The 26545-nt window shown below is 54.6% G+C and overlaps 1 protein-coding gene across 1 annotated transcript; it reads right to left on the reverse strand.

Annotated features, from left to right (window-relative positions):
- Positions 1-1414: 1414 nt before the first annotated feature.
- On the reverse strand, positions 1415-14750 carry AK4 (adenylate kinase 4). Its single transcript, XM_066555529.1, has 5 exons — positions 14570-14750; positions 6990-7109; positions 5637-5809; positions 4586-4704; positions 1415-3845 (listed from the first exon to the last, which is right to left on the reverse strand). The coding sequence occupies exons 1-5, from the start codon at positions 14712-14714 to the stop codon at positions 3731-3733; spliced, it is 672 nt and encodes a 223-aa protein (XP_066411626.1). The 5' UTR covers positions 14715-14750; the 3' UTR covers positions 1415-3730.
- Positions 14751-26545: the final 11795 nt, after the last annotated feature.

Genomic DNA, 26545 nt, shown 5'->3' on the forward strand with positions numbered 1-26545 from the left:
ACTTGTCCAAGCTCTACAGCCCCGGGAACGGGGCTGATCCAGGCACACCTGGGGCAATGCCCCGGGCACCAGGCAGACAAACACTTCAGTGATGCTGTAAACAAATATTTGGAATCACGGAATCATTTGGGCAGGAAAAATCCTCTCAGATCATCGACCCCAGCCATGCCCAGCATTGCCAAGGCCACCACTGCCCCATGTCACATCCACAGGGATTTTAAGTCCCTCCAGGGATTGGGACTCATCCACCCGGGGCTGGACAACCCTTTCCGTGAAGAAATTTTCCCAAATGTCCAACCTGAGCCTCCCCTGGTGCAATCTGAGGCCGTTTCCTTTTGCTTTCCGTTCCAGCCGGGGCTGAGGTCAGGCCGTGGGGTGGGGACGTGTCCCCTGTGCCCTCCCGGCTCCCCGGTGGCACTCGGGGGAAGCCAAGCCTTTGATCCCAGCTGGATTCTGGCTCACATTCCTCTGCTTTTTGACCTCCCAGCTTTTGTTTTCAGACTGGGTTCATATTCCAGCTCACGTTGATATTTTTCCTCCTCGGATTTCTCTGCCCGCACGTCCCCGCTCCGCCTGCGGATTGTCACGACCCTGAATCGCGACATTCCCCCCACCTCCCTGGCAGCACATTCCCGGTTTATCACCTTGTTTTCCCACTCTCCGATCATTCCCGAGGCTCTGCTCACTCCAAACTGGGAGTGCCCCGAGCTGTTACTCGGGAATGACAGCAACAGGAGAACTGGTGGCACTGGGAGGAGGCTCTGCAGCTCCGGGAGCTCAATTCCCCATTCCCAATTCCCAGTTCCCAGTTCCCAATTCCCAGTTCCCAGTTTCCAATTCCCCGTTCCCAATTCCCAATTCCCCATTCCTAATTCCCAGTTCCCAGTTCCCAGTTCCCAATTCCCAGTTCCCAGTTCCCAATTCCCAGCACTCGTGATGGATTACCCGGGACACAGGACACAGCCAGAGCCTCCCTGTCCTAATGCTCCCCGGGATTTTCATTGGGGAGAAGTTAAAAAGGGAATTAAAACCACTTTATGTGCAAGGGGATGGATTGAGATGGGCTTTGAGGACCCTCCCAAGCCAAACCAGGCTGGGATTCCGGAATTCTCGGATTCAGTGATTCTGGGATTGTGGGATTCTGGGATAAGAATGGGAGGGCTGGAGCAAACGGCTGCATCCAAACTGGATTTTTAACCAGTATTTTGGATTATATCAGATAAAGGACCCAAAGAGCTGTGTTGTGTCCAAACCCAAATCCCGAGGGAAATCAAATCCCACCTTCCTGCAGGGATGCTCTGATTCCTCTTCTTCCCCTCTCCTCCTCCCCCTCAGCTCCTACGGAGGAACTCCAGACCAACACTGCCCTGCTGCCTTGGCAAGGCATTGCCCACACAGACCGTGCCAGCACAGGGACCAGCAGGAGAAAATCTTTATTTACATCTCGAGAGAGAGCAGTAACACAGCTGCAGCGATTCACCGGGAAGAAACTCCGGGAAGAAAACTCCGGGAAGAAAACTCGGCGTGACATTCCAGGGGGGAGAGAGGCTCCTCCCTCCACACAGTATCGCGGGTCGGTACAAAATTGCTGTGGCTTTACAAAAGGCTTGGGGTTCACAGTAAAATACCCGAGGGGAGCACGGCAGGGGCACAGCCAGGGACGAATTCCCTGCTGGAATTTGGTCTCGGAAAATGCAACAGGTCCGGTAGAAAATTCCAGCCCAAGGGCCGGATGCATGCACAGCCACGGGATTTCCACACCAGTTATAGGGGCTGAAAGCCTGGAAAAGGCATCTGCAGACCTGTCCTGTGCTGGGCTGCATGGAATTCTCTCTTCAGGAGGAATTCTGCAGGAGGGAAGGACAGGACACAAGGACAGGACAAGGCAAAGCAGGGATCAGCCCCTCTGCCTGGCTGCTTTTATAAAAAAAACCAAACTAAAACCTCCTCCTCTCCTGCCCAAAGCTGTTCCAAAGAAAGCAGCAGACAGGTTTTGGCTGTGTCGGGATTTGTGTCTAAAACCAGCCCAGACCTTCATCCCAGGCTTGTGGGAAAATCCCAAATCTTTCTGAAACAGGTTTTCACTGCCAGCTGGAAGATTTGTAGCCTCCCAGCACCAGGGCATGGAAAGGCCTCCTGGGACAGCAGTGAGACCTGACAATCTCTTTGTTCCCACCTGGAAAATTCCCACCTGGAGCAGGGTGGGAGCCCTTTGGCCTCTCCCCAGGCAGGGGTGAGCAGGGGGGATGTGGGCAGGGATCCCACTCTGGCCCCACTGGGGAGAGCACCAGGATGAAGCAGATTTTAGGGGATCCTTGGTCAGCACGAGGATGCTCAGCAAATCTGGTCATTCCCCTTTCCCTGCTGTGGGCCACAGGGAAAGTAAAGGAAAAATAATCCCAGGGACATCCAGCAGCATAAAGGTGCTCTGATTAACCCCAGAGGTGCCAGGCTCCTGCCCTCCTGTGAGCCCCCCTGGCAGAAGCAGAATTCCCTGCAGATCCAGCAGCTCCGTGCACAATTCCCAAAAGGTGATGCTAAAATTCAGCACTGTTTGTTTGTTTGTTTGTTTGTTTGTTTTAAACTTTTACAAATACACATCTTGCTTTGATTTTCCTTTTTCCTTAAATATATAGTTTATAAAATAAGGCAACTCGAGGAGACCAGAACTGTCCCCACTGCTCGGGTACTGCCTCCTACAAAAAGAGGGTGACAGTACTTCCAGTTGAGAAAAGCCCAGCCCCACCACAACCCAAGGATGCTGGAAATCGTGGGAAAACACCTGGGCATGGCCCTGGCTGCATCCCAAGGAAGGAAAGATCTCGGGGGTTTCATGGGGAGGGAGTCACTTTGCTGGGGGACGCAGCAAGAGCAGCTGAAGGGACCCCCTGGCCAGGGGACCTCGGGGACAAAGGCAGCACAGAAGATGGAATGAGCTGATTCCTCCCCAGAACTGAAGCACACGTGGAGATAAATCTTTGGGAGAAACTCTTAGGACTTTGCTATCTTGGAGGATTGAAAGCTATAAACCAGGAAAGCACAAAGGAGTGCAACTCATCCCCAGCCCAGGTCCTGCTGAGTGTCACAGCATTCCATAAAAACCTGCACAGCAGCTTTTCCAGCAGGGAATTCCACTCTCCCCGTGGAAGGGGTACAAGGGAGAGTTTCACCTCCAAGCTTTTCCTCTTTCACATGTATTCATGCTGGAAATGTGAGCCCCACATCTCTCAGCTTTGTGGTACACACGTTTGCCATGGTGCTCCCAAAATTCCCACTGGGCTGAGTGTTGCTTTCTAGAGCTTTATTTCTCTGAGAAATACATTTAATAGAAAATAATTTATAGAAAACTACCACCCCAGCTAGAGAGTCCTCAGCAGTAAATGGTCCTGTGGAGCAGCAGGATGGCACGTGTGGGCTCAGCCAGGGATTGGGGCTGGAAAGGGATGGCAAGGACACCATGGCAAAGCTGTGTAAACCTGGAATGACCAATGCCCCTGTCAGCACCACCAAGCCAGGATGGACCACGGGCAGGAAAGCTCCATAGCCCCAAAAGAGGGAAAAACCTCTTATTCCAGCAGACTTGACCTTCCAAACAAAGATCTGATCCTGGCTGTAACTGGTACCCACCAATGTCACCCAGCCATGAGCACCCAAGCCCAGCACAGCCCTGGCACTGCTCTGGGAACCAAATCCAGGATGGAATGAGATCCTGGTGCTTGGCACGGGCTGGTTAGTGCTCCTTCTCTGAGAGGATGGGTGGGATCCTGCTGGACAGCAGGCTGTACACGTAGGGCCAGATCTTGTTGGTCTCTGTGCCAGAGAAGGAGTGAAGGATGCCCCTGCTCCTGGAAAAAAGGTGAGAGAAGTCAGGAGAAGCCCATCCCAACCAAGGCAGCTTGGACAGGGCTTGGAGCACCCTGAGGTGTCCCTGCCCATGGCAGGGGATGGAATGGGATGGGCTTTAAGGTCCCTTCCAACCCAAACCATTTTGGGATTCTGCTTGGGATTCTGAAACTTTGCCCCCCCCCCCCCATGTACTTAAAAACACTCCTGGGCTTCTACTCCCTTTGAGCAGCAGATTTACCACCCTGCAGCAATCCATCATTCCCAAACTGGCCAGGGAACAGCAGCCCCACAATTCCAAGGAACAGCAGCCCCACAGTTCCAGGGAACAGCAGTTCCACAGGGAACAGCAGTTCCACAGGGAACAGCAGCCCCACAAGGGGAACAAGCCCTGGAACGCCCCTGTTGTCCCAGCAGATCCATCTGAGCCAGTGCTGGGGTCTCTCCCTTCTCCTGCCCTCCTGCCAACCTCCCTGTGCTTCATCCAAACCCCTCAGTGCCCTGGATGGATTTTTCATGGCATGTCCCACCTGGACCTAGGCCAAAATCCCCCTCCCATGTGATGACCCCAGCAGGACCAACCAGAGCTGGGAATTTCTCTGGATCACCCTCCTTCCTCCAAGGGAGGCTCAGAGCTTGGCCCAGAAATCTGCCAGGGCTCTTTGGGATGTGGGCAGGGCACAAAGAGCCTGGTGGGGGGTTCTGAGAGCCCTGCTGGGAGTTCTGCTCCTGCCCAACTCACTTGTAGAGCTCTATCACGGGCTTGGCAGCATCTTTGTACTTCCTGAGGCGAGCGGCCACGGCCTCGGGCCTGTCCTCATCGCGCTGCACCAGCGGCTCTCCCGTCAGGTCATCCACACCCTGAGGGACATAGAGCACACAGGGACATCACCCACCCACCTCTGAGGGGACACAGAGCACACAGGGACATCACCCACCCACCACTGAGGGGACACAGAGCACACAGGGACATCACCCACCCATCGCTGAGGGGACACAGAGCACACAGGGACATCACCCACCCATCACCCACCCTGCAGCTGCCCCAGGCCTCATCCTGGTCATGCCTCAGGTTTTGGCTTTTCTCTTTTTCAGACTCTGTGCTGCTTTAGTGTGCAGTTCTGAGCTTCACATCAGGGGATGCTGAGCTCTGTGCACAGAGCAGGGAGACAAAACAATTCCTGCTCCAGCTGGGCACCAAGGACAAATGATCCAAATCTCAGCCCCAGAGCACAAACCCCGTGGGCTGGAGAGAGAAAAACAAGCAGGGTGGGACTGCAGGGGCTAAAGCTGGAATGGGACAATGAACTGCAAGGTGCAAATGGAGCAGAACTGATCCCAGGGACAGAGCCCGTGCCCGGCCGTGCATTTTGGGGCCATTTTGGTTCATCTTGGGTGCAGCCCTGGCTGGGCTCTGGTGCTGCCCAAGGTGCATCCATGGAGGAGATGCTTTGAATAAATCCCTGCTTTATTCTGGAGCTCTGCCCAGCCTCTGCTCTGGGGCAGCCTGCACTGTCTGCATAAATCCCGCTTTCCTCAGGAAAGTGGCAGAATTCCTCAGAACAATTCCTCAGAATGTTTAGCACAATCCCCCAGGAAAGTTTAGCACAACTCCTCAGGAAAGTTTAGCACAATCCCTCAGAACATTTAGTGCAGTTCCTCACGGCTCTCAGCCCTTCTACCCAGGATCTCACCCCCAGAGCTCCTTCACACCCAGCTCCTGCAGAGAGAGGGCTCCTCTCGCAGGTTTGCCCGCTGTGGGTGGCTGCAGGTGGCTCTCCTGGGGCTCTCACCTGGCTGTGGGGAGGGTTGAAGTCCATGTTGTAGACGCGGCCGCTGGCGGGGTGCACCCAGCGGGCGCTCAGCCGATCCTTCAGCGTCTCGAAGGGGATGTTCAGGCTGATCACCAGGTCCAGCTGGCAGATCCCATCCAGAGCCTGGGCCTGCCCCAGCGTCCGAGGGAAACCTGGGCGGGCACAGGGGCGGGAATGAGCGGCTGGAAAGCAGCGGGATGGAGCCAAAGCCATCCCTGAGGCAGCTCCGGAGCCGCGGGCCCGGCCCCGCTGCGGCACAGGCGGGGGAAAGGCAGACACCACCAGATGGCTCCGAGAAAAAATAGCTCCTGCAGCAGCCACAGCTCCCGAAATGTGACACCCGGGGCTCAGCTGGTGCCTGCACGGGGCTGGGGCAGGCAGGGGGACACAGGCAATGGCAGAACAGGGATTGGTGCTGGAATGAGAAGGGAAAATGTGAGAGTGCTGTGCACAGACTGGGGACAAACTGCTGGCTGATGTGGGGGACATCAAGGAGACTGCAGTGAAAGGCTCCTGTCCTCCTTGGGGCAGCCACTGAGCAGCTGGAGCAGAGAATTCCAGAATGCCAGATGGTTTGGATAGGAAGGGACTTTAAAGACCTGAAGGGAGCCCACAAGAAAGAGGGAGAGAGATATTTTACAAAGGGCTGGAGGGACAGGACACAAGGAATGGTTCCCATTGCCAGAGGGCAGGGATGGATGGGATATTGGGAATTAGGAATTGTTCCCTGGTGAGCAGACCCTGGCACAGGTGCCCAGTGCAGCTGTGGCTGTCACATCTGTGGAGGTGTCCAAGACCAGGTGGGAGCAGCCTGGGATAGTGGGAGGTGCTCCTGCCTGTGGAAGGTGCCCCTGCCCATGGCAAGGATGAACCTGGATGAGCTTTAAGGTCTCACCCAATCCAAACCACTCTGGGATTCTTTGATTCTCCTTCCAGCCATGGCCAGGGACCCCAGGCTGTGCCTGTTTGCCCTCAGCACCTCCCATCCCTTCACCTCAGGTGGCTTTTGGGCTGGGATTGCGGAGCTGCTGCACACACACACACACACACACACACGTGAAGGAGGGAAGAAGTTTTTCCTGGCCTGTCTCCAGCCCTGCCCTGCTCTGTGGAACACCCAGCTCCTCTCCCTGCCCTTCCCTTTCCCGGCCACGTGCCAAGGGCTCAGCTGGACACGCACGTGCCGAGGCCAGCGGGACACGTCCCTGCCAGCAGCTCAGCTCCTGCCTCTCCTCCCACCTCCCCCTCCTGGTTTTCCTCTCTCCTGGGGCTGCCAAACCATGGGGAACAAAGGAATGTCCCAAAGGGGCCGGGATTCCCCTCTGGACTCACCATCGAGCAGCCAGTGCTGCTCCCGCCGCTTCTCCAGCTCGGCCATCATCACACGGGTGATGACGTGGTCAGGCACCAGCAGCCCTCGCTCCAGGTACTGCTGGGCCAGGGCTCCAGCTTCTGCTCGAGACAAGAAAGGAAAAGAGATGAGAGAAAAAAAAAATCACGACATTTCCACTTCAAAAATATGACACCCCCTCAAATTCTGCCTGGGAGATTGTTGGCAGCATCGCTGTGCTGGTGGTGGAAAGGCCACACGGTCCTTTTAGGGTGGAGGAGTGGGAATTCCTGAGGTACCTGGGAGCAGGAGTGTGCTGGGCTCAGCCAAGCCAAGCTGGTGGAGAGAGAAGCCCTGGGTGTGCTCCTTTGGTTCGGGACATGGCTCCCATGTGGGCACAGGTAAGGACTGCCCCAAACACCTGAGCCGCTTCCCATCCCCAGGGCTGAAAGATTTCACAGCCTCCACTTAGGACAAGCTCAGGTAAGAAAATCATTGCCAAGATCACATCCTTGAGAACATAATTGTGGTAACTGCAGGGTAAGTGCACATGCTCCTGCCTGGCTCTCCCACAGCCTCAGCCTCAGCTGCTTCTGGAAGCTGGAGAGGGACTGGGGACGAGGGATGGAGGGACAGGACACAGGGAATGGCTCCCAGTGCCAGAGGGCAGGGATGGATGGGAGATTGGGAAAGAATTCCTGGATGGGAGGGTGGGCAGACCCTGGAATAGAATTCCCAGATTTACTGTGGCTGCCCCTGGATCCCTGGCAGTGCCCAAGGCCAGGCTGGAGCACCTGGGACAGTGGGAGGTGTCCCTGTCCATGGCAGGGAGTTGAACTGGATGAACTTTAAGGTCCTTTCCAACTCAAACAATTCCATGATGGATGTTTGCCATTATTTTCTTTCATCCCCTCAGAAACACAAAGAAAACATTTGGAAAATGGAAATATTCTTTGTCCCTGTTTGTGACAAGCCCTGCACCTGCCCCAGGAGAGCTCCAGCCCCTTTCCCTTGGACCAGGACCCCACGGACATCTCTTCTGTCTTCCCACAGCAGCTGAAATAGCATTTGTCACCAGAAATGAACAATCCCCTGATCTATTTTTTTCACCCTTTCTGGTGAGGACAGCACATTTCAGCCCTCTCCAAGTGTGAGTCCTCTCTAAAAATAACCCCAGGATCCTGCACTGGAGGCAGCTCCGGCTCTCCAGGCTGCAGCGAGGTGTCCACGTGGGCAGCACCTGCCCCTGCCTGGGGGTGAACTCAGCGGCAGGAGGGGTTTCTGCAAGATAAACAATTCTTGGAGAGAATTCATCTGTTCTAAGGGAAGAACCAGCCTGAGCAGGGGTCCAGTTTTGGGGCCATCAGTTTGGGAAGGACGTTGAGGCACTGGAGCTCATCCAGAGGGGACAATGAGGCTGGAGAGGGGCTGGGAACACAAACCCTGTGAGGAATCCCTGAGGGAGCTGGGGGTGCTCAGCCTGGAGAAAAGGAGACTCAGGGCTGCCCCCATCACTCTGCACAGCTCCTGAAAGGTGCCTGTGCTCAGCTGGGGCTGGGCTCTTTCTGCAGCAGCACTGACACAGCCAGAGCACACAGCCTCAAGCTGCACCAAGGGAAATACAGGCTGGATAGCAGGGAAAAGCTTTTTCCAGAAAGGTGATAAAGTTCTGGAATGGCTGCCCAGGGAGGTGGTGGAGTCCCCATGCCTGGGTGTGTTTAACAAAGCCTGGATGTGGCACTGGGTGCCAGGGTTGAGTTGGGGTGTTGGGCTGGGCTGGACTCGATGATCTTGAAGGTCTCTTCCAACCCAATAATTCTGTGAATTCTATGAATCCTGTGAATTCTGTGACACACTCCCAGGTTTAACCCAGAATCCAAAGAATCTGCCTGGAAAACGCTCAGATTTTTCCCTGCTGTGTGTGTCCTTCTCCCAGCACCAGAAGGAAGGTCCAGCCTCCTTCTCCTTGGAGCAGGGCCAGAAGCGCAGGGTGCTGGAATCCAGCATCCCACCTGCCCGGGAGCAGGGCAGCGCTGACTCACGGGCTGAGTCACCGGGACCATCCCACTGCCTCCATGCCGGCAGGAATTCCAGCTGGCCCCGGGCAGAAAACACCTTTTCCCAATGACAGCTTCTTTGTCACCTCCCAGACGTCACCACGCTCCCGCCTGGGAAAGCCAAGGACGCGGGGATGGAAAAAGCAGCCTGCGGATTGTGCAAACAGCACGGAGCCCTGAGGGCAGCAGCAGCACTACAAAAACAGGATTTGGGGATTTTTTTATATTTATTGGCGTGGTCTGTGCAGCGCCAGAGGCTCACAGGGAATGAGCTCGCTCCAGGAGGAGCCGGGAGCTGCTGGGCAGGGTGTGGCTGTGACCCGAGGGGGGATGGACAGCCAGGGGACCAGGGGGTGTCACACAAGGTCTGGCTGTCACCTGTCACAGACATCTTTTATGAAAAACCCTTTCCTTAGGATTTTTTTCTCCTGAGAAGCTGAGAGGCCTCAGGAACAAAATGCAAACAATGGTTATCTGCTGCTGTGGAATGCAACAGGTGGGTCTGGGATTGGTTTCATGTGGTTGTTTCTGATTAATGGCCAATCACAGCCCAGCTGGCTCGGACTGTCTCAGTCAGTCACAAACCTTTGTTATCATTCTTTCTTTTTCTATTCTTAGCCAGCCTTCTGATGAAATCCTTTCTTCCATTCTTTTAGTCTAGTTTTAGTATAATACATATAATAAAATAATAAATCAGGGCTTCTGAAACATGGAGTCAACATTCTCATCTCTTCCCTCATCCTGGGACCCCTGCGAACACCCCCACAGTCACCCAAGGAGGGATGGACACCCAGGGCACCGGGAGCTGCCGCCCCAGGTCTGGCTGTCACCCGAGGGGGGATGGCCATGCCAGGAGCCTGGAGAGGCCACACCAGGTCTGGCTGTCACCTGAGGCCAGATGGCCACCCCAGGGAGCAGCTGTGGCTCAGCAGGGCTGCTGGAGCCAGGCCTGGAGCTGCAGGCCAGGAACAGCCCAGCAGGGCTGGGAAGGGAGTGTGGGAACACAGCAGAGCCCCACAGCCCCGGGGCTGCAGCTTTCCCACGGCCCAGGACAGATGGACAGCTCTCCACGGCTCCACCACGGACAATCCCTGCTGCTCCCCTGTCCCCTCCATGGGTGAAGCTCCAGGGGCTTCTCCCTCCTCCAGAGCACTGCGCCATCTCCTCTCTCCAAGCAGGAACAGCCCTGGATTTGCAGAAGGACCTGCAGGGCTCTCCAGACCCCCAGGACGTGCTGAGAGCATCACCCCAACCTCCCAGCCCTTGGCGTTCCTTCCAGGCAGTTTAGACTCCAAATTGACCGTTTGCCATCCCCTTCCCAGCCCCCAGCCCATGGAAAAGCTCCATTCCAAAGGGGAGCAGGGTCTGGGGGTCCTTCCTGAGCAGGGAGGGAGCTCCTGGCCCCCCATGAGGAGCTGGGGCTCACCCTATAGCACCGAACCCCATTGCTGGGCTGGTCACAGGGGGTGCAGGCTTTACTCTGCACTTACTCCAGGGAGCAAAGGGCTTTTTAGTGTGCTGTGCTCAGAGCCAGCCTTCCAACTCCTGCTTTAATCCCATTAATCTGACGACTGTGGGTTTAAGCTGCCCTGAAACTCACGGGACTCCCAGCTCTCTGTGGCTCCCCCCGTGTGACCTTGATCTGTCCCCAGGGGACGTGTCCCAGCCCCAAGGGACAATTGATGATAATCACAGGTTATTTCTTTGGGATCTTTGAAAGAGAAGGGAGTTTAGGTTGTAGTGGTTTCAAATTTTGTTTTATTATTTTATTAATTATTTTTGAGATTTTGAAGTAATTTTTAAGAATTGGGGTTTTTTTTAATTAATTATAAATATTGGAGAATTTTAGGAATTGTTTTTTGGTTTAGTGTGGCTTTTTTGTAATTTTTAATTAATTTTTTGGGGCTATTTAGGTTTTTTTTAGGGGTTATTGGTTTATTTAGATGGGATTGTTTGTTTTTTAAGTTAGCTTTAGAGTAGTGAGTGTATTTGTGGTTTTTATTAAAACTTTATTTTTAGTTTTATTTTTTATTGAGATAATAAGGTCGGGTTTTTTTTAATTGTAATGGGATTTTTTATAATAAAGGATGCATAATCCCTGGGGGGTTTTTTTAGGTTTTTTAAATTGTAATTATAGATTTATTTTGTAGGTATAGAGCGGTATTTTTTATATTTGTAAGTTGTAAGGTATTTGTAAGGGATCTAGTATTTGTAAGGGACATGTTCCAGCCCCAGGGGATGTGTCCCAGCCCCAAGGCCACCCAGCAGCCACCCAGGGCCAGGCAGGACAGGCTGGAGGAGAAGCTGTTCCCAAACACAGCCCTGGGCAGCCTCCAGAGCCTGCAGCACAACCCTGGACTTTCTCCCTCTCCAAAACCTTTCCCAGGATTTTTTTTCCCCAATATTTAGGCTACAGCACCCCAGCCTGGAGCTAACAGAGAGGAGGAGCCCTGGGGGTGAATGGGGCACCAATGCACCAGCACAGTCAAACCACAGCAGGTGTCACCCCAGTTTTGTGACCCTTTTCCTGACTCAGATGCTGCACCCACCCTGCCCTCAGCATCAGGAGGTGATTTTAGGGAGCAGGAGCTTTATCTGGCCCCAGATTCAGGCTTACAGGATGGACAGTGGGGTCTGAAAGGTGCCTGTGCTCAGCTGGGGCTGGGCTCTTTCTGCAGCAGCACTGACACAACCAGAGCACACAGCCTCGAGCTGCACCAAGGGAAATACAGGCTGGAGAGCAGGAAAAAGCTTTTTCCAGAAAGGTGATAAAGTTCTGGAATGGCTGCCCGGGGAGGTGGTGGAGTCCCCATGCCTGGGTGTGTTTAACAAAGCCTGGATGTGGCACTGGGTGCCAGGGTTTAGTTGGGGTGTTGGGGCTGGGCTGGACTCAATGGTCTTGGAGGCCTCTCCCAACCCAGTCATTCTGTGAATTCTGTGTGAATTCTGTCTGGAGGGCAGCAGCCAGGACTGGGAGAGATCCCTGTGGTCAGAGCAGTGCTCCCACACACAGGGATACAGCAGGGACCTATGGAAAAGCAGAGACTGGCTGGTTGCATCCCTGGGCTCAGCTTTGGCCACCACCCAGGCCAGTGTGGCCAGCAAAGGCCACAATCTGTGGGCAAGGTGTGCAGAAGGGCTGTGGGGCCATGCACAGCCCACATCCCCCAGGGAATTTTGTTTTGTTCATGCTTTGGTGGATGCTCACAGAGGAAATCTGTCACGAGGAGGGGACAGGAGCCACTTCTGGCTCCAAGAGAGCACCTGACAGGGAGCAGTGGGACAGACAGAAGACCCCACAAAGCCAGGACAAGCAATTCAGTTGTTTGGCAAATGAGCTGCAGAGTCCTGCTAAGACCCGGGGATGCTGCCAGCACCAGAGACAACCACCAGGGTTCCGGGGCAAATGCTGGCCAGAAAAATGGCTCACCACCCTCCAGCACCCCTGCCTGGCACCAAAACACAGCCTGTCAGTTTTCCAAGGTGTTTCAAAGGCCTTTCCCTGGAGCAGAGCAGCCACTTGCTGACAGGCACTAATTAGGGGACACACGGCTGGGGGCGGATGTGCCTGGGGGCTGCTGGAGCACAGCTCAAAGCCCTCCAGCAGCAGCCGTGCACTCAGCTGCTTCACCTGCCCCAAAAGTGAGTCTTTGTCCCCTGAGACCACCACCAGCAGCTCCAGCAGCAGCCTGGAATGCTCTCCATGCTGGGAACTCAGCCTTCCTCCAGCAGCAGGAGCCTCCTGTGCCCCCAAACCCTCAGCCGTGGCCACTTCATGCCTGGCAGTGGCCAGCAGGAAAATCCCTGGAGCACTGACACAGCAGGCCAAGATCCCTGTAAAAACACAGGATTCACAGTTGCCTTTGGGATGATGAGCCTGTAATGGGTCTGTTGGTTCTGCAGAGCCCCAGCTCCCCACAGCACAAAGCTGGTGACGCAGCTGATAAACTTGGGAAGAGGAGCTGCTTCCACCTCGTTTCCCCCGGAGCACAGTCATGTAACAGCTTGTCCAAAGCAAATAGCAGGAAAAAAAAACAAAAACAAAAACTAAAAAAAAACTCACCAAATAACTGGAGCTCAGTGAGAGCTGTTACAGAGGCTGAGTCAAAGGTGGGACCCAAATGTCATGCCAGATGAACCAAACCACGGCTGGTTTCCTTCTGAGTAATTTTCCCTGCATTTCTCCGTGTTGTTTCCTTCTGAATGTACCCAAGACACCTTCAGCTAACTCTTAGTGCTTCTCAGTGTCCCCAGAGGAGCTCTGTGGCAAGAGCATGGGTTGAAAAGTGAAGTTTGGGACAGTTGATGGTTCAGAGCTTGGCTGTGGCAGCTCCTGGGTAGGCACCGGCTGCCCCTCTCCACTTGCTGCACCTCTCCTTGCTTTCCAGCCCAGATTTCTGTCCTTCAGCCAAAGCCCTCATCGAAAATTTCCAAATTTTGAGCCTCCCTCTAAAGAAAACATTATTGTCCTATTTATTTACAAAAGGAAATCTGGGTATTTTTACATGAGTGACCAGCACAGAGCTGTGTGCAACGCCCTTGCCGGACCACGCACCTCTCCAAAACTTTATCCTACCTAATTTTCCTCTCTGTTTTTGCCATCCTTCTAAAATAGAAATCACTTCTAAATCCTCTCGGCTTGTTTTGCACCGAGGTCGTTTCACCGCTCCCCTGCCCGGTGAGTCAGCTTCCCCCCGGGCCGGTGTTTCACGCGTTAGCAGAGGACAGAAGGAAGTGTTGGGAAAAGAACCGCGCCGGGATTGCCCAATCCCGCCGAGCCTGGACCGGGAGCCGCTCACCGCCCGAGGGACACGGGCACAGCACATCCCGGCTCCCAGGGGTTTGGGTTGGGGTGTCTGACACGGGATAGGCAGCACTGCCCAGGCGGAAAGCCGGGTGTGCGGGGGTGCCTGTGCGAGGTGGGTGCTGACACCATCTGCTGCCGCTCGCCGCTCCTGGGACCCGGCCAGGGCAGCCGGTGATATTCCCGGCAGGTTTTCCCTCCGGACAAACGCTCCTTCCCAATCCATCCGTGCCGCCGTGGGAATGCCGCAGCATCCCAGCCATCTGCCGCGCATCCCCGGGGCGGGATGGAGTTATTGATAACCACAGCACACGCCCCGAGCCCCGCACGGCGCCGGCCCATCGCCCTGGGTGCGCGGCCAGCTGGGGTCTCCACCGGCCTCTCCGGAGCCGCGACCACCCCGCACGGCGATGAGAGAACCACGGCACACCCACGGCAGCCGCGGCTTCCCATCCCGCTGTTCCCGAGCGGCTCCGTGAGCTCCGGCAGGAGGGAACGGGCGATGAATGAGCTCTGCCAAACGCACGGGAAGAAAACAACCTGTGGTGCACCCGCCGCGGACGCGGATCCCATCCATCCCCGTCTCCATCTCGCCCCCATCTCCATCCGCATCCCCACCCCGTCCCAGCGCTGCCCCGCCGGAGATGCGCGGGCAGGGACCCCTCGCTCCCGCTGCCGCTCCCGGTGCCGGTGCCGACGGGGCGGCCCCGCGGGCACTCACCGCCGCCGCCGCCGAGGCTCTCCCGCAGGAACTGCCCGCTGGAGAGGTGCTGGAGCCCGAAGCTGCGGGCGATCCTCTCGCACACCGTGCCCTTGCCCGAGCCGGGGGGGCCGAGCACCACGGCCCGCAGCAGCTTGGAGGCCATGGCCGGCTGCGGGCGCCGGAGCGCTGCGGGGCAGGACACGCGTCAGCCGCCCCGGCCGCGCTCCCCCCGCGCCGCCCGGACACATCAGCAGGGCGGGGGGACCCCGCGGCCGCTCCCCCCGCCCGCCCCCTCGGGCCGCGGCACCCTGGGATTTGTAGTCCCGGAGCCGCCCGCGCATCCCCCGGCCCGACGGGGCCCCCGCGGTTCCGCACGGCCCGGCCCGGCGCGTCCCGGTTCGGCGCGTCCCGGCCCGGTGTGCCCCGCTCCGGCACATCCCGGCTCGCCGCGTCTCTGCTCGAGCCGCGCCGCCCATGGAAGCGGCTCCCGGGGCACGTCCCGCACGCCCGGCACGGCCGAGCCCGCTGGGAGCCGAGGGGGAACCACGGGGGACCGCGACCACCGGGGCGGGCGCGGCGGCGGCGGGCGCAGCCTGCGGACAGGCGGAACACGGGGCCGTGGGCGTGCGGGATGGGGATGCACGGCTGGAAAGCACAGCCGGGGAGCAGGTACAACCTGTGGATGTACAGCTAAAAAACCACAGCCCGGGGAGGTACAACCTGTGGATGGCACACACGCACACACACAGACACAGAGCCTGGAGGTGGTGCACAGCCTGCCAGCAGCCTGGCAGCGCACAGCCCGCCGTGCCCAGGGGCTGCTCGGCGCTGGTGACACCGCGGGGAGAGTCTGTGTCACCCCCAGTGCGTGCGTCTGTGTCACTGTGGGTGTTCGTGTCACTCGCTCTGTGTGTGTGTGTGTGTGTGTGTGTGTGTGTGTGTGTGACTCCCTCTGCGTGTGTGGCTCCGCGGGTGCCATTCCTTGTGCGCGCGTGTGTCACCCCGTCTCTGTGTGTGTGTCCCTTCCTCGGTGCAGAATGTCACTCCCTCTGTGTCTGTGTGTGTGTCACTGTGTGTGTGTGTCACTGTCTGTGTCACTTTGTGTGAGTGTCACTGTCTGTGTCACTTTGTGTGAGTGTGTCGTTGTCTGTGTCACTGCGTGTGTCTGTCACTATGCGTGTGTCACTCCGCGTGTGTCACTGCCCGCGGTGTCCCGGCGGGCGCAGCCCGGTGCCCACACCGTGTCCAGGCCGTGCCCACGCCGTGCCCACACCGTGTCCATGCCCGGTGCGCGCCCCCGCGGGTGCCGCCGTGCCCGCGCTCGGGGGCGCGCGCGCCGCTCCCCGGCTCTTCCCCCCCCCCCCCCCCCCGCCCGCGCGCGCCCCCGCGCCGCCCCCGGAAGCGGGCGCGGGTCACGTGGGCGCGCGGCGCTGCCATAAACACGGCAAGATGGCGGCGCTCACGCCGCCCGCCCGCCCGTGCTGCGTCATGTCGCGCCCCGGCCCCGCCGCGCCCGCAGGTGGGTCCGGCCCGGCGCGGCCCCGGGCACCGCGGGGTGGGCGGCCGGCGGCGGGGGGCGCGGGGCCGGCGGCGCCGGGCGCGGCGCTGCCCCGTGGCGCACTCGCATTTTCGGGGGCTGCGCGGGCGGGGCCGCCGCCCCCCCCTGCCCCGGGCGGGTCCCGGCGCCGCTGAGGGGCGAGCGGGGCGGGGGGCGCTCCGCGGCATGGGGGCTCCCCGTCCTCTCTCGTCCCGTCCCATCCCGTCCCGTCCCGCGGCTGCTGCCCGGCTTTCTCCCTCCCCGCTCCAGGTAAGCTCGGGCAGCGCCCTGGCAGCGAAGTTGGGAGGGAGCGGCGGTGGCGGCCCGGGCCCCGCCGCCCCTCAGCGCCCCCGTGCCCGCCGCCGGCCGTGTCACCGCCCGCACGCCGCTGGATCCCCGTCACCAGGTGTTTGTTTTCTTCCCTCCTCAGGCTCGCCGGGATTCGTGCTCAAAGCGCGCCGGGGAAGATGGAGATGAGGTTTGTTCCCCTCAGGCACCTCACGAGCCCGCGCAGGGTGAGAGCAGCTCGCAGCGCTCGGAGATCCTCGGCCCGTGCGTAGGGGTGGGGAGGGACCAGCCCCGGGGCTGTGGGCAGGGAATGTCCCCAGCCCCATCGCTGGGATGCCGAAGGAATTTTGGTTCCTATGAAACAATTGCAAAAATATTACCAGCCCCAAAGGGGCAGGAGGTGGAACTGGAGTTTAAAAACCAACCAGGCTGACTTAAACGGGTTTCAAAGGTGAGAACTGGCAGCAAACACTGGAAACTGGAGGGGTTTTTTTAAAAAGTGTATGGAAATTTGCCTTAGCAATAATAAGAACAAAAATGTGTGCCGGACTCCAAAACTAATGTGGGGTTTGTTATAAAAAAGGTGATTTTTTCCAGATAAATGGAGAACCTGCTTGAGCTTTCTGCATCAGGTCTGTGTAGCTTTAGTCTGGCTGAAGCAAAGCAAAAATCTGCGTGTGTGTGTGAGATGTAAGACAGCAAAATGTATTTGAACTGGGAGAAGAGCTGGGTCCTCCAGAGAAAATGGCATCAGCCCTTGGAATATGGGTGTGACTCCAGGAGTTGCTGTTGCAGAGGGTGCTGGGGAGGAATTGTTCCCCCTCTCCCTTTAAAACCCCTGATAAGGAACTGCTGGAGCAGTAAAATCCTGATAGAGTGATCAAAGCATGCTTGAATTGCAAAGCAGCGATTCTTCTCTCATCACCTCAGCCTGTGAGATGTAGAATTCCCAATCCCACACTTAAGCCATGCTGAAATTAGTAGAATTCCTCGCCTGGAATACCAATGGTGGTGTGAGAACACCTGGGAGTGAGAGCCAAGGGCTCGTTGCTCATGCAGCTCCTTTCCTTTTCAAAACCCACCTTTGCACGGACAGAATCCATTAATATTTTTAGCAAGTTTTTGTTGTGCTTTCCTAGCAACAGCCAATTCCTTAATGATTAATCCCTAAACTGTGGCAAATCTGCAAATTTGGGGATGCATGCTGAAGTCATCTGTGCTGCCTGACGTCAGCATTGCATAATCTGTTGACTGTCCCCCTTTTATGTAATGTATGTTTGGAGTTTGTTTTAAAATGTGCAAATGTTGGTTTTTTTTTTCTTCCCTGCGTGCTGCTGCTCCGATATTCCACGTTTGCCTCTCCGTTGCCCTCTGGAGTTGCAAACTTGTAAGGCAGCGTTTTCACGGCTGGATCCAGCCCAGTGTTTTGTGTTTCTCTCTTAAAAACAGCCTCTGGGACATCTCAGCACCCTCTCTTTGCCAGGTGAGTTATTTAGAGTGTTAAAAAAAAAAAAAAAAAACCAAAAAAACCAAACAATTTTTGGAGTTTCTGCTTCCTGCTGGTGGAAACATGGAAGCTTCTTGTGCTGCTCCATCAACATCATAAATGGACTTTTATTGGAAACTTAGTAACACATTAACTCTGGCAGCATGAAACCCTTGTGTTTTTTTAAACTCATTTCAGAACTGGATGTATCCAATTCCCTCAGGCAACGTGGGGGTGGTAGAAATAATTTTGTGATGTTTTCAGGAATGCCTGGTTTTAGGAAAGAAAAAAAAGCCAAGAGGGGGTAAAGTTGTAGAAATACACAACAAAGTGGTGGGTGGAGGAATAGTTCCATGATCTTTTCAGCAGTGCCTGTTTTTAAGGAAGTGAAAAAAAACAACGGGGGGGAGTAAATATAGGTTGATGGAAGCTTGCAATTTAACCAATTAGTGGGATTGTGCATTCCAAATGTTTTTATGTGGATTTGATGACCTGAAAATGCCAGCTCGGGCACCTGGAGGCTGCTCCCTGCAGTCCCTGTGGGCACAGCCGGCCCTGGGAGCTGCTCCCCTGGGAGGGCACAGCAGGATCAGCCGTGCTGCCTGTGCACACACACACACACACGTGCCAGGCTCCAGAGGAGCCCAGTGAGGCTGTGAGCTGGGCTGGGCAATCCAGGAATGGCTGGAAGAGCAGGCAGCAGGAGCCTGGCGGGCTCAGGGCACGGTGCCGGTGCCACCCTTGGGGCTGGTGCCGCCGTCGGGGCCGTGCCCGCCGTGATGCCGCTGTCCCAGAGTGGCTCCAGCAGCTCTCCTGGCTGCCTGCCACTGTCCCCACTGCTCCCTGACACCCAGCACTCGGCAGCATGAGCCAAGTGCTGCTGGCTGCCTGGATTTAAGGGGGAGGAAGGGCTGTCCCTTGGAGCAGGGGGGTTACTCTCTCTCCATTAAAGCCAGCGTAGGTGGATTTGCCCACAAGGAGCTGCTGCTTAAAACCACTCGGAAGCCGCCGTGGTCATTAAGATTTAACACTAATTATGTGGATGATTTCCTGGAGTGAACCTCAGCTGCAAAGCCACTTGTGTTAAGGCTCCTGAGGCTTTCACCTGTGGGGTGACCCGGGGTTTTTGGGACACTGAGGGAGGAGGACACCGAGGACTCGGCAGTGCCACGGAGGGGCCAATGACTGCCAGGCTGCCCTGGCTCAGTTATCACAGTGCTGATGCTGTCTCTTGTAAAGGTACAGTACTGTGATAACTGAAGGATGGCAGCCATCTGAGCTTCACGGCACCCTGGGGCCACCAAAGCCCCCACGCACGGCGTCCTGCTCCACTGGAGTGTGCTCGTTTCACCTGGAGCCCTTGGCATAAAGGTCACGTTTGTTTCAATAAAATATTACACACTCTGCCTCGGTATTGGCTGTTTCCTCTGGGGAGGGCTTCCAGAAATGCTGTGCTGCTTTGGAAGTGGTCAGGAGTGGTTCCCAGAGCAGGGTCCTGTGCGGCCTGGTGGATATTAACTAACAGAGAGGCCCCTCGGTGGGGTTACTTGGTAACAGAACAAATTATTCTGTAGCAATAGAGAAAATGAAGCCCTTTTAAGATACTTTTTAATATTTTTTTTGTTAGGATACAGCAGTCTTGGCTGGTTACTGTAACTCAGAGGTCTCTAGGTGGAAATTGGTGGTGGGAATTGGGTTCTTCCCAGCAGTGAGTTACTGGTGGATCGGGGACAGCCCCTTGCAGGGTTTCCTCGGGGCTTCTCTGCTCTGTGAGTGGGAGACTGAATTTCCTGGGTCATTTTTGCAGCGATGTCATCAAAATCCCTGGAAATGAGGTGTTTTTCAGGGAGCCAGTGCTGATCTTTGTGCCGTGTGAGTTAACTCTGCAGTGCTGGGACACGACAGCAGAGGGGCCCCGCGGGCCGGCTTGTGGTGGGACTGTGAAATCCCAAGATTTTTGCATAAAGTAACTGGAGAGCTGCAGAAATGTCCGTGCAGTGCCCGTTTCCCAGATTGCTGCCCTTCCCCGAGGAGCTGGTGGCATTCAGGATGCCGAGGCTGATGCAGCACTTTCCAGAGGTCACTGTTTGCTCTCCATCCTGACATTCGGCGTGGTCATTGACCCAGTGGTGTTTAGAAATTCTTCTTTCTGAGCTGGATCATTCTTGTCCAGCAGGGCTTTGCCCTGTGCTTCCCTGCTGCTCGGGGGAGAAGACAGGGATTAACCCCAAGATGATAAAAAGATGGTTTTTCATTTCCCTGCCGCTCACTGGAAGTTTTTGGGGCCAGCCTGGCAGGGTCAGGGCTGTGCAGCCACAATGGAACATTTTGCCAGCCTGCGTCACTTAAAGGGGGGAAATTCTTACTGGTGCTGGGACAGAGGCTCGAGGCTGCTTCTGGAGGAGGCCTCTGTCTCACCAGAAACTGCAAACAATAAAAAAGACATCCTGCTACCAAGAGTTTAAATTCTGAATTAAAATCTGAGCAGAGTCAACCTCCAGCTTCCACTTTCCAAAGGTTTCAGGCACCTCTTGATCAGGCAGGAATGTGCTTATCCCAAAAAGGAGCAGTGCTCATCATATCTGTACTGGCTGTCCCACAGCAGCACTGCTGTGCTGCTCCTTCCTGTGCCACCATCATTCCAGGATGGACAGGAGAGAGGAGCACCTGGGGGATCCTGGCCATGGGAGCATCTGAAAGCTGCCCAGGGCTCTGTTTTTCCCCATTTCAGGATCCAGCAGGTGCTCAGGCAATGTGCAATCCCTCTCCTGGCAGAAAGGCAGGTGCATCCAGCCAGGTGCTCGTGGTGCTGCCCCAGGGACAGCTCCAGGTGCTCCCTGATAGGAGCAGTCAGCCTGGTGACTCCCTGTAGAAACCATCAAGTTCTTTCCTGCCCACAGAAAGCAAGATGAGTGCTCAGAGGCAGATCCAAGGTTTGTTTTGGATCAGATCCAAGGAGTGCAGTTGCTCACCTGCCTAGCCATGGCTCAGGTTTGAGGTTAAAGACCAACCTGTGCCGTTTTTAGGGATGTGCAGCAGAGCTGTGTGTGGGACACTCCTGTGGGGCTGCTGAACAGGCACAGAGCCCGCCCCAGTGACTGGTGCCTCTCATTTCCTGTCACAACAAGCACAGCCTCAGCTCTGCCGTGGCACAGGAACTGAAGCACTGCCTGTGCCTCAGAGCAGCACCTCTCCAGCCACATTTACTGGAATTTATCTCCCTCTCTAGCACAGTGGGCAGAGAGTCCATCTCTTTTTCCTGTAGCTTCCTCCTGATATGGGAATGGCACAGGCTGGTGGGTTTGCTGCCCAGACATTGCTGCACACGAACAATGCAACTCTCAGGGTCTCTTTTGCCACTGGAGCACTTCCTCCTACCAACGTGTTGAAGCAAGACATAAACAACCTGCATCCAGTGGTGCAGAAACAAGGCCCATACTCTCTCTCTCTGTGATTCCTGGGACTGATCCCAAGGCAGGGCAGTTCCTGGTGCTCTGCCTCAGCTGCCATTCCAGATGGGTCTGTTCTCACCCAGCAGTTCTCAGGCTCTTGCATCAGGAATGTCCCTTTGCCTGTCTGGACTCTGCTGCCTTCCCACCCACGCTCCACGTGGGGAGAGGAGCACTTCTGCTCCTGGGATGTCTCCTCGGGGCTGTGAGGCTGCAGACTGGAATGGCTGCTCTGCTCCTGGCTCCCAGCCTCAGCTCAGCCTTTTAAGGGTGGGAGCTGCTACTCGGAGCAGTCTGGCCCTTCTGACAGCAGCAGGATTAAAGGCATCCACTGTCTGCAGCCCTTGAAACCAGGTGAAGATGTTACCTTTCCCCAAAATGCCTTTTTCCCCCCCAAATGTACCTTCTGTTGCTGTTGGACTGAAATAAGAAGAATCCTTCCCAACAGAGCTTTAAGCACTCAGCCATTTCAAAGTCCAGCAGTGCCCTGTATGAGTCAGACTGTTTCAATTGCTGCTTATTTAGATCTTCTCCAGCTTAGTGCAGACACTTGAACTTGAACTCCAACCCAGACCTTCGTGATTAAACATCTTTACAAACCAAGCTGCCTACTTGCAATGTCCCCATGCAAATATTAGATGTACCAGAAAGCAACTTGAGTTTATGTCTGATTAAGGAAATCCTCAGTGTGAGCCTGGAGATGCTGGACAATGAGGAATGAACTCTGCTGAAGTCTCTCTGTACTGTCCTGTTTTCCCCTGGAACTGGGAAAAGCAGTGCCCAGGAGCAGTGTGTGAACAGAGGGTGACACAATCCCTTCTCCTTTCTCCAGAGGGTATTTCTGCCTGTATCTCACATTTTGGAAACAGCTGCTTGCTGAGTTGTTGGATTATATGTAAACCCTGCATTTTGTCATTAGCTTGATTCACCAATGGAAACTGTGACTTTATGTGATGGCTGATCAGGGACAAAAGTACTCAGCAGGAGCTGAGTGTTCCAGTGTGGTGCAGAGTCAGTTACTGCTGTAATTGCTGCATTTGGGCAGATGAGCAAGCCAAGATTGCAGAGTTTGGTACATAATTTGCTCTTCATAACATTTCACAGGAGCAGGAGAGGTGCACAGACCCACATGTGGATTAATATACTCTTTTACAAGGTCTTTAATTGATGCTGGGCAAATGTTCTAATTTTTCTGGGAATGGTGGAACCAGAGGAAAGACCCCTCTACTCTAAAGGGCTCTGGCTCCCAGCTGTGCTTCAGTTTATAGGTGAAATTAGAATTTAAATCTCCAGTTCCCCTTTGACTGCAAGAGGCTGAGAGCTGCACTTTGGGGTTTGTGATGGACAGGGATGTGCATCTGCCCCTGGAAAAAGCCTCTTTCAACCAGAGCAGAAAATGGAGAAAAATACGAGGCTGCTCAGGTTTTACCTTGGACCTCCTTAAGTCAGACACTGCAGCCTCACTCACAGCTCAGGACACAGCAGTCCCCAGCTCTGTGCCACACAGGGCCACCTTCAATTAAGGCAGATTTGCTCAGATTAGGTGCTGGACAGCAGTGCTAGGGGAGCCCAGAGCTGGGGCAGGAGGGCTGGAGAGGGCAGGGGGGCAGGGAGTTGTTGGTGCTCCCTCTGGCACCCCCTCTCCACGGTGAATGTCAGAGCCATGTTGACTGCCCTCCCTTTGAATGAACTCCAGCAGCAGGCAGAGCACACTGAATAATTCAGCAGAGACGTGTGTTTAAACATTTGCACAAGCCTCAGATTCCTCCTGCCTAAAAATAAGACTGGCAGAGAGCAAATGATTCCTGCTGGAAGTGTTGGTGGATGGACAGTGGAGCTGTGGACCCCATGCCAGCAGCCAGGACCCATCCATGGGTCTCATCCCTGCTGCCTGCACCAGCCTGGGGCTGAGGATGGTGGGAAGTCCAAGGCCATGAGTCGAGGGCTGCACACACACGGGCAGCACCAGCACAGGCAGGTTTGGTCTGGTGGTGGCAAAGAGCCCTGGAGAAAGGGCTGGTAGAGGAGCAGGGGGGGTCAGTGGGAATCAGTGGTTTAATTGGAACAGGGAGAGCTGTTTTACATGATGGGAGTCTCACCTCCTGCTTATTTTAAATACAGCATGATTTTATGATAACACACAAAAAGGTGTCAGTGTTGGAGCAGAATCTTCCAGAGGGAAGTGGATGAGGAGGAGTCAATCCCTCTCCCACGGAAGCACAGGCTGTGCTGGATGAGATGGACACAAATCACAACTTGAGAAGCTCCACGAGGATGTGCCTGGTTTGGTGTGTTCTGTGTGCTCACATTCCCAGAGTGATAAAAACGTCACATGGTTGGGCAAAATCTCCTCCCTGTGCAGAACATCCACATCTCCTGCATCCTGGTTTGAAATGGATCCAGGGCACTCTGGAAATGAAAATTTCCACAGGTTTATTGCTAATGAAGCCTAATGAATTTTGGATGTAAATGTGCCAAGCTTCTGCAGTTGTGTGCAACCCCATTAAAGGAAAACTCACGGCAGTTTTATCTGAAAATGATCAGAGGAACAGGGTTTGTTGAATTCCTTCTTAGACTGTGGACTTCTCCCTTCTTCACCTCTTGAACTTAGCTAAGTTAAAGTCACAGTCTTTTAAAACAGCTGCCTGAAATACAAGAGGAAATGAGGAAAACAGAGAGAGATGGGAGAAAATTCCTGCACTGCTCCTCACCTCCATAGCTTTCATGGACTGGAATGGTAACTTCAGCCATTTCCACCAGATTTTGTGTTGCAATCTGGATGTTCTCAGTAGGTTAGAAACCCATATTCACGTTCACTGTGACAACTCTCTTAGTGTGGACTGTGCCATTTAAAGGCCACCCAGGGTGACAGAGACCAGCCAGAACATCACATTTCTCTAAGATCCCTGACACTCTCTTTTTCCCCTTCCCACAGCAGCCACTTGGTCTTGCTGACTCCATTCAACGAGCACAGCTGGACTGGGGCACTCAGCTCATCCTTAATGGGAAAATACTCCACTTTCCTCCAGATCTGGAGTTTGTTTGCTGTCCTGCCTAGATTTCTGAACTCTCTGGGCCATTATGAACAACACCCTTCCTAGAAACACAACCTTAATTCCCAATCTCTTTATGACAGAGGAAGGGGGAATATGGTAAACCCCACCTCAAAGTGCTGCTTTTTAACCCAGAGTGAGGAATTGTCATTTCCAAAAGTGCACATGAGGAAAACAACAGCAACAGAGTGAGCTTTGGAATTTGTCCAGGCACTAAAGATTTTAGAAATACTACGTGTTCTGTGTCACATGTGTCCCCCTGAATGGGACAGGGAACCTGGACAGTGCTGGGCACGACCTGAGAAATGCCTCAACCAGGTACACAAATTCTGGGGTGTGTGGACAGAGAGGGACATGATCAATATTGGATCATTTTGGTGACAAACGTGACATTTCCCATCTGAAAATATTTAATTATTGCTCAGGTTGAGGTCACTGCTGTGCTTTGTGCCTCCCCACCAGCACATTCCACTTCCAAACTTACCCTTATAAAACCCAGCTGTTGCACATACAACTTTTTCTGGGATATATATATCTCTCCCAGAAAAAAAAAAAAAAATATCCATATATATCCATAAATATCCCTGTGGATGTGGAGCCAGTCTATGAGAGCAGCACTGTCTAGCTCCAGTGGTGTGGCTGGCAGGCGGCCAGGCAGCAAGTGGGTACTTGTGAGCTGTGCCAGCAGCAAGCTCATCCTTCTGGAAAGGGCTGTGCTGGGAAGTGGATGAGATCAAGAAAATGCATTTGAGCTTCTGGGCACTATTGATTTGTCTTGATGTATTTTATTCATCTGCTTGAAACACAATAGAAACGTGCTGGTGGAATGAGTTCAGGGGAGGGGGAGCCAGAAGCAGGGTTTGGAGCTGGCCACCATCACCATCTTCCTCCTCTGCAGCTGCTCCAGAGCTCTACACAAACCCAGTTTCTGCTTCCCAGCAAGGCAGCAGAAGGGATATTTTTCAGCAGAGAAATCTGGGGGGGGAAATGAAAATAAAACTGTTGGTTTGGTTTGGTATAAGAACAATGAAGAACCAGAGAGATGGCAACGGGGAAAAACAGACAGTGAAGGCAAGCAGCGACACGAACACGCCTGCTGCAGGGCTGGGACACGGCAGCAGCACCTTCACACTCCCCAGCTGGGAGCAAAGCGAGTGAACCCATCCCCCCGGGCAGGAAAGTCGGGAATTGAGCTCCTGTTGCACCTCCCGCCCACGGCTCTGGCACTGGCTGCAGCCTGCCCAGGAAATCCCCCTGCAGCCCGGCCGGGGCACCGGGGAACCAGGGCACAACATCTCATCTCTGTTCTGCCGAGTGCCCCTGGACCACAGACGTGAAGTAGCTCTCCTTCCCCAAAATGAGATTATAGCTGTAAAAAGAAGGGTGGCACGCCATGTTTAGGAGTAGTTAATTACTCGGAAGCAATTCACACCTTCCCCGCGTCTCAAAATAAATGCTCTGGCTTGCTTTTCCAAGCAGAGCTCTCTGAAAACCGTGTCAGCAGCGGGGTTTCACGCATGTTCCGTGAGCACAGGAAGCTGAAGATAAATTCAGCAACAGATCAGATGTAAAGAACTTGTGCCCTTGGCTGTCTATTTATACACCCCACGGGCAGGCAGGGCCCCCACGGGCTCTGAGGTGTTCTGTGGGGATGGGGTGCAGGGGTACCCACAAACCCAGCTGAAGGGGTGCTTTGGATTTTGGAGCATCCAGGGTTTGGTTGGGTGACCCCCTCCTCCTGCTCCTCCTGGCCCTGCATCCTGCCATGGGGAAAACCAAAAATATAATTCATAAAATGATTTTTAATTTCCACAGCGCTCTGCAGAAGCCTGTGAGGACACAGAGTTGTTCTCAGAACGCTTTCAAATCCTACTACAGGTTGGGGAATTTTACATCTCCTTTTACTCATCTCTGACTTCATTGCATCCTCCTGAATTTTGCTGATACGGGTGAGGAGAACCAGGCCCCAGAGTTACTGCCAGGAACAAATCAATGACAAGCTGGAACACTTAGAGATGTTAAATCACCTTTATATAAAAGTCCTGTCAATCCCAAACTGATGCCATCAGTGATTTAAAGCACTTTACCGTATGCCCCATAGTGTAGTTTGAAATACATTTTTTAAAAAAAAGCTTTTAAAACATTTAAACTCTTTAAGGTGAAGTGGAAATATCCCATTTC

Source organism: Molothrus aeneus, chromosome 9 (assembly GCF_037042795.1).
Source record: "Molothrus aeneus isolate 106 chromosome 9, BPBGC_Maene_1.0, whole genome shotgun sequence".
NCBI lineage: Eukaryota > Metazoa > Chordata > Aves > Passeriformes > Icteridae > Molothrus > Molothrus aeneus.

Excerpts from the sequence above, each read along its gene's own strand:
- AK4 (XM_066555529.1), bottom strand. The coding sequence starts at position 14,714 with ATGGCCTCCAAGCTGCTGCGGGCCGTGGTGCTCGGCCCCCCCGGCTCG. Across the intron at positions 5,810-6,989 it reads GCAGCACTGGCTGCTCGATG|GTTTCCCTCGGACGCTGGGG; the intron begins GTGAGTCCAGAG and ends GTGCCCGCCCAG. Across the intron at positions 3,846-4,585 it reads CCCGTGATAGAGCTCTACAA|GAGCAGGGGCATCCTTCACT; the intron begins GTGAGTTGGGCA and ends CCTTTTTTCCAG.